This window comes from Equus quagga, chromosome 1 (assembly GCF_021613505.1).
Source record: "Equus quagga isolate Etosha38 chromosome 1, UCLA_HA_Equagga_1.0, whole genome shotgun sequence".
NCBI lineage: Eukaryota > Metazoa > Chordata > Mammalia > Perissodactyla > Equidae > Equus > Equus quagga.
The window spans coordinates 72,590,398-72,602,200 of NC_060267.1; the positions used below are offsets into that span (position 1 = coordinate 72,590,398).

Here is an 11,803-nt window from a genome sequence, read left to right on the forward strand (position 1 = left end):
ATGATAAAATATGAATTTGCTGCTACGGACTGAATGGTGTCCTCCCCAAAGTTCATATGCTGAAGCCATGACCTCCAATGTGATATTCAGAGATGGGGCCTTTGGGAGGTGATTAGGGTTGGATGAGGTCATGAGAGGCCTCATGGTGGGATTAGTGACCTTATAAGAAAAGGGAGGGACATCAGGGCCAGCTCTCTTCATCACGTGAAGATGCAGCAAGAAGGCAGCTGTCTGCAAGCCAGGAAGAGGGCCCTCACCAAGAACTCAATCTGCTAGCATGCTGATCTTGGACTTCCCAGCCTCCAGAACGGTGAGAAACAAATGTCTGTTGTGTGAGCCACCCAGTCTATGCTGTTTTGTTATTGCAGCCTGAGGAGACTAAGGCAACTGCATATTCACCCCAGACAAGTGATTTTTTTTTGCTGGGAAAGATTCACCCTGAGCTAACGTCTGTTGCCAATCTTCCCCCTTTTTTTTTCCTCCCCAAAGCCCCAGTGCATAGTTGTATATTCTAGCTGTAAGTCCTTCTACGTGAGCTGCTGCCACAGCATGGCAATTGACAGATGGGTGGTATGGCTCCACGCATGGGAACTGAACCCGGGTCGCCGAAGTGGAGTGTGCTGAACTTTAAAACCACTAGGCCATCAGGCCTGGCTCACAAGCTATTTTAATAAATGGATTTGATTCCAGAAATCATTTGAATGGAATAGAATATAAGCAAGAATGGCACAAAAGACATTTACTGTGGTTTTTTGGGGTGCTCAGGACCCAGAAATGTCGACACCATTTTTAAGAATAAACTTTCACGTTCAGATATAGCTGTGTGACTCCTCAGTCTGCTTACACGTGTCTTTGAACTTAGAATTCAGACCCAAAGAACAATCTCATCATCTTCCCCACACCAAGTTTTCCTTGTTTATGGCACCTGCACTAACCAAATGCCCAACCTAGGAACTGGCCCCACCCTCGGCCACTCCCTCTGCCCGCCCATCAGTCATCCAGTCATCACTTCCTCCTTTTCAATATGTTTGGGTTACGACCAGTTACCTCGTCCTCTCTGCCACCATCTCTCCCTGGACCTCTGCCACTGCGTCCAACAGGTCTTCTTCCCTGGCTCGTCCTCTGGTTTGGACAATGAGGTTGGAAGGCCTGGGGCAGCCTCAGGAGAAATCCTGGAGCCTTCCTCGACCCCGAGAGGAAACTAGAGGTTTAGAGACTAACGAGGAAAAAACACAAAGGGGGCCACAGATGAAGACTGCGCTGTATGGTTTGCGGGTGGGGAACAGGTAGGGATCTGGGGTTTCCAGAAAAGACGTTAAGTTTGCATTATCAATCTACTCTGATTCAAATGATTTGTGTATGTAATGGCCGGGTTCTGAGCCTGCCAGGAGCCATCAGTGCTATAGTTCAAGATGGTGGGTCGGTCTTGCTTCCATGACATAATTGCGTTTGTCCCCGTGTGCTGGTCTTGAGCAGGGTAACTCCTCCTAAATCAGCTCTTTGGTAGATCTGAAGTCAAGGAATCTGCAGGGGAGGCTGCTGATTGTGCCTAATGCTCATCTCCTCTTCTTCTTCAATAATAAAACTCTGGAATTTTGGCAGGATAGAACGCCATCCAGGATAAAGATGACATCTCCTAATGTGCCTTACAGCTAGGCGTACCCGTATGATTAAGTTCTGGCCAACTGTGTGTAAATCAAGGTAGCCTACGCAACTCTTGGGATTTATCCTTAAAGGAAGGGGGAATTCTTTTTTTTCTCTCTTTTCCTCTTTCTTTCCAGCTGGTATGTGGATGTGATGGCTGAAGCTGGAGCAGCCATTTTGGAGTATGAGATGGAAGGTGTATGTTGAGGATAGTGGAGTGACCAGGTGGGAGGAGCATGGGTCCCATTGACCATGGAGCCACAGTACCAGTTCTGCATTCCTGCGTTTACCTGAGAGAGAAAAACTTCCATTTTGCTCCAGCCACCTTGACTTTGGCTTTTAGATTTAGAATTTGGTATTGAAAGTGGGATACTGCAAATATCATCTGAAATGCAGTGCTGGCTTAGTGGAATGAGTGGGCCAGCAGATGGCAAGGAAAGATATTGCCTTTTAAATAGTGGCTAAACATTTGATGGAATTGTCATCTGCAGTACCTTGGAGGATAGACCACATGCTGACTGAGGCCACGACAATAGAGAAGATGGTGGTAGGGTGCAAGAAGTGAGACTGTTGCTCCTTATGGCTTCTCACAAAGTCCTATAAAAGCGAGATGAACTGGGGCTAGAGCCAGCCGGGCTGCAGCAGAGACGGGAAGGAATCCTGCTTTGCTAAGGGAGGCACTGTCTGTAGCCTGTGCTCAGAGCTGATGAAGGTCTCGAAGCACGGAGAATACCACCTGCTTCTGTTCTCCAGATGGCAGCTATTAAGAGCTATGGCTGCCTTAGCAGGAGATGAGGCTGGGGACAGCAAGCCATTTAAGACTTCTCTGTGAGAAAATGCAAATCAGGTAGCTCCAAAAATCAGATTGAGGGTGTTGTCTTCCCACCCAAGCTTCTTTCAGGGGGCCTCAAGGTTGCCACCTTTAAGTTGAGAAAGAGGGATGAATGGAGCACAGAAAGCCGGTGTAGACCAGATCTTTGCCTGTGGGTACTCGATGGGATTCTATTGGCAAAACCCCAACAATCCTGGGGACCCGCCAAAACTGCCCCAGGAGTAAGCAAGCTACAAAGCTCTGCAGTCCCACCTCGGATGTGGCTGTGGGAGGTGGGACCGGCCCCAGTGGACAGGAGTCCTTCCCAGAGAGCAGGATTGGGTGGTCAGGGAGCTATGCAAGGAACTTGCTCACCCGCATGGGTGAACTGTTCCTGTGCAGTGGGCTTCCTCTTCTCCCCTCTTATGAGTTTTGCAGGGCTGTCTGCTTGTTTCTACTTCCCTACTATTTATGGGGTGTGTTGGGAGAAGATAACTTGTCTTGAGTTTATAGGTCTTTAGACCACAAGAAACCACCCAGAGCTGATGGAAAAGACCACAAATCCCCCACGGGTGATGTTAGCTTTAGCGTCATGCCGTAACTGGATGGGGTTTGGGTTGTCTACCTTGGGGAGAGGAGCAGTGGGCTCTGTGTGAGGCAAGAAAGGCGACCGAGGGGTTGAGCTATGGCAGAGACCACGGACTGTCCTTCAAACCTATTCTTTTCTTTTGTCTCAAACAGAACTCCTGAATTTCAGTTAGGCATATAACTTCTTGGAATAAAAACCACCTTTCCCAGGGGCTGGCCTGGTGTAGTGGTTAACTTCGTGTGCTCCACTTCGGTGGCCCAGGATTTGTGGTTTGGATCCTGGGTGCAGACCTACACACTGCTCATCAAGCCATGCTGTGGCAGCATCCCACATACAAAATAGAGGAAAGGCTGGCATAGATGTTAGCTCAGTGACAATCTTCCTCAAGCAAAAACAGGAAGATTGGCAGACGTTAGCTCAGGGCCAATCTTCCCTCAGCAAAAAACCCCCAAAACTACCTTTGCCAGACTCCCTTGCAGTAGGTATGGCCCTGTGACTAAGTTCTGACCAATGGGATTTCAACATCCAAATGACACACCCTAACGGAACGGGTCTCGCTTTTCTCCTCCTCTTTCCTCCATCCTGCTGGCTGGAATCACCATCATGGGCCTTGATGTAGAATCTGCATACTGGGGATGGCAGAGCACTAAGTCTGAAGGAACCTGGCACTGTGGGGATCATGGGGCCACCCTGGCAGCCCTGCATGATAGAGGGGCAAGAAACTTCTACTTTGTGTAAGTTACTGTTGCCAGGACAGCTGAATCTGATTCTGATCTAGAATTTGCCACACAAGGTCAAGACAGAGACAGATACTGTTCATGGTCATGCTCCTGACCAGAGGGAATGTCGAGATGGGCAGAGAACACTCTCCTCGAATAGATTTAATATTTACTGGGAAAAAAAAAGGCAAAATGAGAAAACACTTCCAGAAACCAAGACAATTATTAGAATAAAAATGTCAACACATCATCATAGTGTTGCATAGCTTGAATGTTTTTATAGTGATCAAATTGTTTTTCAGTACAGTCACTGACAGAACAGGTCAGAATGAAAAACATTCCAAATTTACAGAAAAAACATTGATCAATTAAGATACTTTTCAAAGCTACATAACACAAATCCTTTTGTTGCTCCAAACAGAATAAGTTTGAAAGATGGCGGACAGTCCGGCCATCAGACTCCCACGTGTTTTGTTCCTCAGGATGAGGTCAGGCTTTGCCATCTTCACTGAGTTGGTTCTCAGCTTAGGATGGCAAGAACCAGAGGGTGGCAATCCTTGTCTTTGCATTCAGTAGTGCCAAGGTTTGAGGGACAGTCTCTTGGGGACAAGTCACAGAAATGTGATCCATATGTCTTCAGTAGCCATACAGCTTTGATTTGGGATTTTGATTCTCTGGAATACAGATTCCCAGCATGGTAAACACTGAGAGAACCAGAGAACTCATCTAGTGCAGCCCAACCCTCCCCTTTCACATATAAGGAAACCAATGGCCCAGGCGACACATCTTGCCTCAGTCTAGGGCTACCCGCAAGTCCTGCCTCTTACCATCTTTCCTCATTGATGCTGCCTCTCTGTTGCCTCTTGAGGATGAAGGGACCTGTTTTTTGCACTTAAATGATAATATCTGAGGAAGAGAAAAATGTCAAGTAGCAACATAGCAGCAATAGCGTCTACACAAATCTAAAAGCATATTTAAGGATTAATGACTGTGACCAGAATGGAAGACCAGCACAAGTTTGTGACCCAAACCTTCCCACATCCCGCACTCCCCCAACCAAATTGAGTTGCATTTTTCTCTGGAAATTCAAAACACCAAGTGCAGGTTCTATAGAGTGACCCCAGGAGGGATCGCCATCTTGATAAAGCCAGCACATCGGTGCGTCTAATTAGAACTTCCAGAGTGCCAGAACTCAGGACGGAAATGTCTCTCCATCCACATGCAGCCAAATTTCCTAGGAAAAATATTTATGCTGATTTTGACGTTCTTCACTTAGGACTGAAAGGCTTAAGTATAACTGCTGAGGTGTTTAAGGTGGCGAAGCAGGAATCCTGAGCTACAGAATGTAATCGGCAGGATCAATAGCATTTACTTGCCTGTTTCGCCCTGTGCGATAATTCTCTTGCCTTGTTCTTCCCTAGTATTTCATCAATTTTGTTCCTGGTACTATCTGCCGAGTCTGAACTGTGGGCCTGCACAGTGGCAGAAAAAGGCTAGCTGCAACCTTTGGTAAGCTTCTAGAAATTTATGTAACAATACTGGCAGCATTTCTGCAACCATATGAAAAAATTTGTTTTTTTAAAAAAAACAAACAAATCTCCAAACACATTTAGACTTCTCCAGTTTTTCGCAGACAGGGTGATGAAGCATTTTTATCAAATGCCAATGATTTGCTAAATATCCTGATGGCATTGAAATCTCCCTTCGCTTTCCCGCCTTCCCCTCTGTTTTGGTGCTTTGCTGGTAGAATTCTTCTGGGTCCAGATTGAACAAAGGTACTGGTATGATATTCTTTTGTGCTTCTGGTCTCGCTTGAAGAAAAGCAATTTTATCGTATAAAAACTTGTACGATTCTACTTCTGTTTCGTGCGTTTTTGGGGCGAATCACTGATAAGTTAACCTTTCCAAGTAACTCATCTACAGCAGTGTCAGGTTCCAGCCGATGAAAATTCCCATCGATAGCAGGATTTTATTCAATCCTCGTATTCGGCCTAAAGTTGTCCGAATTATGTCCCCTATTGTATGGATGAGGACATAGAAGTAGTGCTCTTAGTGACGAGGCCTAGAGCTAGTTATGGGACGAGGAGCCAAATCCCCCACTGCTTGGCCCCAAACCTTCCTGCTTCCTTCTGCTAGCCCGGCACTATGCCCACAAGGATGGGGCAGGGGTGGTCTCCTGTTTCACAGTATGGGGATCCGGCACTGCGTAACCGCTCCCTTCCACTCTGCCATTTAAGCAGTCAAATATTGGTGGGGAAAAGGTGGGAAATTATGCAAGTAAATGTGCTAGGTCTAGATAAAGAAGCTTTAGAAACCCGGCCCCCACCGTATAGGTCTTTTTCCATCTCATAACCAGGAAACTACTCAGTTAGTCCAGAGTTTGCCAAACATCAAAATGGCTTCACTTCTGTATACAAGACAAAAGCATCCTTTTTCTATAAATCCTGTTAAGAAACTGGCTGAGCTTCCTCTTCTGGATACATAAAAACCGCTGTTTAAAAATACCACATTGGAATTTTTATGTAATTTATTTTCCTTAAATAATAATTTGCTACAATCCTGTCACAAATTTTAAAAAAATTTAACACAGTATCAACAAAGGCAGAATTCTTTAGGACAATCAAAATCATGGCGTACTTAGAATAAATTAACATCAAATTGTGTTTATATTCAGATAGTCTGATCTTCTCCTTTGAAATGAAATGGAGACCATTGAAACTGAGGGTGAAAGCACACATTTGTTCCTTTATACAGAGACTCATTCTTTATATAAACTCAACTGTAATTTGAATCAAGTTAGGGATCCTGAGAAACACTCACCCATGGGCGTGCACACACACACACACACACACATCCATGGACAACCCTCCAGAAGCTGGGTTTCCCATGGTTCAATGACTAGAAGATCTTTCCTTAGAAGGGCCAAAGATTCTGAATATTTAGATGAAATCCCATCTCCCCTCAGGAAAATCATAATGTTTCAAGTGTAATAGCTCGAAGTAGCAGCAAACCATGTCGTAGATTCAGTAGTTGGTGATTCCAGTCTTGGGTTGAGTGTACAGCACGCGGCGAGCAGAGGCAAGCAGCACCCACTCCTAAAACGAACGCACGAGATGACAAGACAACACCGGGAGCCCTTGTTCTCAGAGTCTCTGCTGAAAACTCACGGGAACCTACATTACTCAGCCGGTTCAGGCACCGCGTGTGAACCTGAAAGCGGTTGCTAATGCAGGGGTGAAGCGGGACATCTTGGACACAATTCTCAGACACACGAATATCGGAAGTGGCAGGGAGATGCCACAAAGGAAGGGAGGGCAGAAAGAGATGCTGCTCATCCTTCAGCCTGAGACCCCACCACTCTGCCGTTCAGTACATTCACGGGGTTTCCTTAGCGTTGGGGCAGGGGAACGCTAACTGTTCCAGCTCCGCCCAGAAACACAGACAGCTCAGCCCTTAGAGTCCTATACACATATACACACAAAACACCCCAGCAACTCTAAATAGCCACACCCTCTCGCTTCTGGGAGGTCAACGGCACTGCGGGCGTCCCCTCTCATTCGCTGGAGGATGGTTTACAGGAACACGGTAATGTCTAGAGAGGAACGCATTAGGACAGGCCCCAAACTCAGATCTCCTTTGGCTTATTTCTCTCCAGAGGAACAACGGGCCTAAACGATGCTATAACTGCATGCGTATATACACAGTTCCTATGTACACGATACCTATTTTCTACAGAAACTTAAAGTGCCTGGGTTCAAATGTGCTCATTCCTTTCCCACAGCCCACAGATCCCTCTTGCTGCTTCCAGAGAGCAGGTCAGTCCTGGAGGAGGATGCCCTTGGGAGACAGGAATGAACGTTTTCACAGTTGTCTTAACTGGGATCCAGCATTGGGACTAAGCCTTCTTCATAAACACGAAGAATCGCTTCACACACAAACTTGTACTGGCTCTGGAAGAGAAAAGAAAGCCATCAGGCCCACCGGCAGGCCCACCGGCAGCCCCACACATGCTGCCTCACACCACGGACGTGGTTCTTCCGTGTCATCTGTAAGCACCCTCTGAGCTCCAGCTCCGGGCCAGGCCGGACCCTGTGCCACGTGCCAGGGAAACAGTGGAGAAGACACACCTGTGAACCATTATTCCTGTATGATGGGGGCGGCGGCCACTCCCGGAGAGGGATGGGCATAGTGGCATGGAGACGTGGGAGAGGGAGATGGCGGCAGTCTGGAGGTGTCAGGGAAGGGGCGAAGGTCACTCAGGGTGGCCATTCCAGGGTACGCACAGTGTGGAGGCCCTGAGGACAATGGCCCATCCTGAGAAGTGTCGGCAGGCCTCACGGAACACCTGGATGTGGGGGGAGAGGCTGCACAGGTGGGTCAGGACCCGGTCATGCTGGGCCTTGCGCTGGGGAAGGAGTCTGGATTTTGTCCTAGAAAGGAAAGCCACTGAAAGATGCTCTGCAGGATTTGATTCTTTATGTTAACAAACCCCTGTGAAACTTATTGCACTGAAGTGTATAGAGCAAAAGAAAGCATTCAGACTGAGCCCCGCCAGCTGGGAAAATCTACCCAAATGGTGGATTTTGAAAGTTTTTAACCAGTAATGAGGTCTTCCACATGACAAAACAGGGCCGAGAACAGCCTTAGTAACCTGAGTTTTTTCCCTTAACCAGATTTCTTGGGTACACGTGAATATAAAGCGAGAGCTCACAAACTTTAGAGAAATCTGACGAACTCTGTCCCTGAGCCCGGGAGGATACAGAGCTGGCTGCAACATGGACTCTGACCCCCTTCTTTGCTAACTCCTCCTCGACCATCTGGGGCTTTTGCCTTAGCGGCCACTCCTGCAGAAAGCCTTCCTTGACTTTGCAAAGTTGGCTTTCGATGCTCTTCCATGGCGTTCTTAGACTCCCCGTGGACTTCTCCCATTGCTGCTGAGATCTATAATCGACTAATCCAGTTCTCCAGCTCCCTACACCTCGAGTCTCTCCTGTTGGTGCAATTATCCGCTGAATGGATGGAAGAGTGAATATGGAATGGTCCTCCTTTTGCAGACGGGGACACTAAGGCTTGGAGAGAGGTTAAGGGAGTAGTCAAAGGTCGCCCAGTATGTGGGGGAGTCTGACTCACGCTCTTTCCACACCCCTCCCCACCCCCGCTTCTCATCATTCTGGGGGAAAACCATGAGATTTCCTTGAGGACACTTGGAGTACCAAGTACCCAGGCATGACATACGTGGGAGAAGCCTAAGAGGGGAGACAGTAGGGTCATGAGAAACATCCGCTGAGCCAAAAGGCTCACCTAGGAACAGGCGGGTGGGGTGAAACTCTCGGGTGACCTTGCTTACTTCTGATGGACAAATGATGGGCCCGTGGTTTGACAATGCAGAATGTCACCAGGGCGGCTCCCTGGCCAAGTGGCTGGCAGAAAACAAGCCGGAGGCAGCAGAAGTGGAGGGCAGCAAAAGGCAGAGGTCAGACGGGGTGGGCTGTGGGGTCACTCAGCCCCTGCAAGCTCTGTGGCTGTGGGCAGGTGACTCAGCCCCCGGGAGCCTCAGTCTCTGGCCCTGCCAAGCCCTTCTCGAAGGCCTGGCCCAGGGCAAGTGCTCAGGAAGCGCTGGCCATTGTTACTATTTTCATGATGGGATTTCTACTCACTGATGTCTGCACCATCATGGCGCGCTGGTCTCGCATTTTCCGGACAATATCCAGTGGGTAAACGGGCAGGTTTCTCTCAATGAGGCACATGGCTGTTTCCATGGTGACCAACACACCGGTTCGACCTATTCCAGCACTGCGGGGAGGGGAGCAGACACTTGGGATGTGCTCAGGCAGCATTTCCACACAGCCCAGCTCAGCTCGCCAGTTCCCATGTCTACTCAGATGGAGCTTCCCTCCCCTGACCTTCAAGAACACAAAACACACACTCAGGGTGTGCTCTCAAGCAGGCTGAAAAAGACTCTCCTCCTATCTTCTGAGGCCGAGGCACTCAAGCAGGCTGAAAAAGCCTCTCGTGTATTCTGAGGCCTCATATATTCTAAGACAATTCTATATTCTAAAAACCAACAGAAAGAAACCCACCTTTAGCGCAAACTCCACCCCCACCCTGTTCACATCTATTGTGAAGGTCACTTGACTCAAGGACAGAGGGAAAGAGGAGGGAGGGGCCTTCCGCTTCAGTTCTGGGCTGCATTCAGGGCTTCATGCTCCAGATAATCCCAAATCTTCTGAATAGTGAAGAAATAGAGTAAACAGAGCCTTGTAAAAGCACATACAGTCTTGTGGGCTTTAAGTGAGTTTGGTGTTTGGCATCTTTCTCCAGGCCTTTCCCAAGGAGTATTTAAAAAAAAAAAAAACCCAAAACCAACAAGCCACAGTACCTGCAGTGAACTAAGACGGGTTCACCGTCCACTCTGAGGGACCTCACATAGTTTACAAATTCCAGAAAGTCCGAGGGGTCATCGGGCACGCCGTGGTCGGGCCACGCGACGTACTGGAGATGCGTCACAGTGTGCTCTTCTCCGGTCTGCGGGAGATGCAGAGTGGCCTTGGTGAGTCCACCCCACCGGTGGGCAGGACCCCGGCCCCGCCTCCGCCTCTGGCCGGGGTACTCCCATCTCCTGATGCTCTTTCGCCCGCTGTGCACATCCCTCCTCTGGCCCCTGCCAACTCCTGCCCACCCTCCTCACCTACTCTGTCCCAGGACACCCATTCTCTAGGCTCATCCCAGGTCACCTCCCGTGGGATTGCTTCCTCCAACTCTTCTGCCCACAGCAGATTTCTTCCTGTTCTCTCCCATGAGCCACATACATTGGCTTTTTTTTTTTTTTTGAAATGGGGCAAAATATACATAATGTGAAGTTCACTATTTTAAACATTATTAAGTATATACAGTTCAGTGGCATTCAGTACATTCACAATGTTGTATGACCATCATCACTATTTCTAGAGCTTTTTCATCTTCCCAAACTGAAACTGTACCCATTAAACACTAACTCTTCATTCCCCCCTCCTCCCAGCCCCTGGCAATGACCATTCTCCTTTCTGTCTCCAGGAATCTGACTACTCCAGGTACTTGACAAAAGTGGAATCACACAATAGTTGGCCTTCTGTGACTGGCTTACTTCAGTTAGTGTAATGTATTCAAGGTATATCCATGTTGGGGCATGTGTCAGAATCTCCTTCCTTTTCAAGGCTGAATAATATTCCATTGTATGGAGATACCACTACCACATTTTGTTTATCCAGTCATCTGTCAATGGACACGGGCTGTTTCCACCCGTTGGCTATTGTAAATAATGCTGTTGTGAACATGGGTGCTGGTGCTTTTACTGAAATGCCCACCAGGTGAGAAAGTAGCCCAGACCTGGAAGAACAGCCCTACTGGACCACAGTGGATGCTGATTTAGCACCTGCCTCTAAACCGTGCCCTCCCCTGGACCACTCACCATAACGGCACTGCTCACCTCGGTGTTTGTGACCAGCATTTCTCGGAAGACGTAAGCGATGGTGCAGTCCTCTGACTGACATCGGATGTGAAAGCTGCCGTATTCCATGACGTCAGGAGGATCAGGCCAGTACTGGTGACATTTGGTCTGCAAGGGAACCATCGAGGGTGAGTTACCCTCCGCTGTGGGGGTGGGGCACAGGAGCAGTTAACTGGACAGACGGGCTGGGCGTTCAGCCAGAGCCCTCTCACTCACGCCAGGTGCTCAGAGAGCTGTGGGGAGGAAGGGAACTCAGGCGAGGCTGGTCTGCTCTGTGTCTATTCTCTGAGGAGGTCAGAGGAACTTCCTTGCTCTTCTGGAGAGTTGGGTCGGGGGTCAGGTTGCTAGGGGCCAGACCACAGCTCTCAAACCAGCCTGGGGCAAGAGCCTGGAGGATGAGTATAAAGACTTTTCTTCATCACCAGGGCCCAATGGCTGGAAAAACTGGGGGGGGGGGGGGGGGGGGGGGGGGGCCCCCGGGGGGGGGCGCGGGGGGGGGAGGGAAGCCCCCCCCACCAGCCCCCCCCCGGGGGCGCCCCCCCCCCCCCCCCCCC

The 11,803-nt window shown here is 48.9% G+C and overlaps 1 protein-coding gene across 5 annotated transcripts in view; it reads right to left on the minus strand.

Moving 5' to 3' along the window:
* Positions 1-4,016: 4,016 nt before the first annotated feature.
* Positions 4,017-11,803, minus strand: part of PTPN3 (protein tyrosine phosphatase non-receptor type 3) — a 146,023-nt gene continuing 138,236 nt past the window's right edge. For all 5 annotated transcript variants that reach the window (XM_046685721.1, XM_046685729.1, XM_046685714.1 and 2 more), the window contains 4 exons: positions 11,229-11,357; positions 10,143-10,288; positions 9,421-9,556; positions 4,017-7,713 (listed from right to left, as the gene is read on the minus strand). In XM_046685721.1, coding sequence (XP_046541677.1) covers positions 7,636-7,713; positions 9,421-9,556; positions 10,143-10,288; positions 11,229-11,357 — 489 coding nt within the window. In that variant the 3' untranslated portion in view covers positions 4,017-7,635. The remainder of the gene's footprint in view (positions 7,714-9,420; positions 9,557-10,142; positions 10,289-11,228; positions 11,358-11,803) is intronic.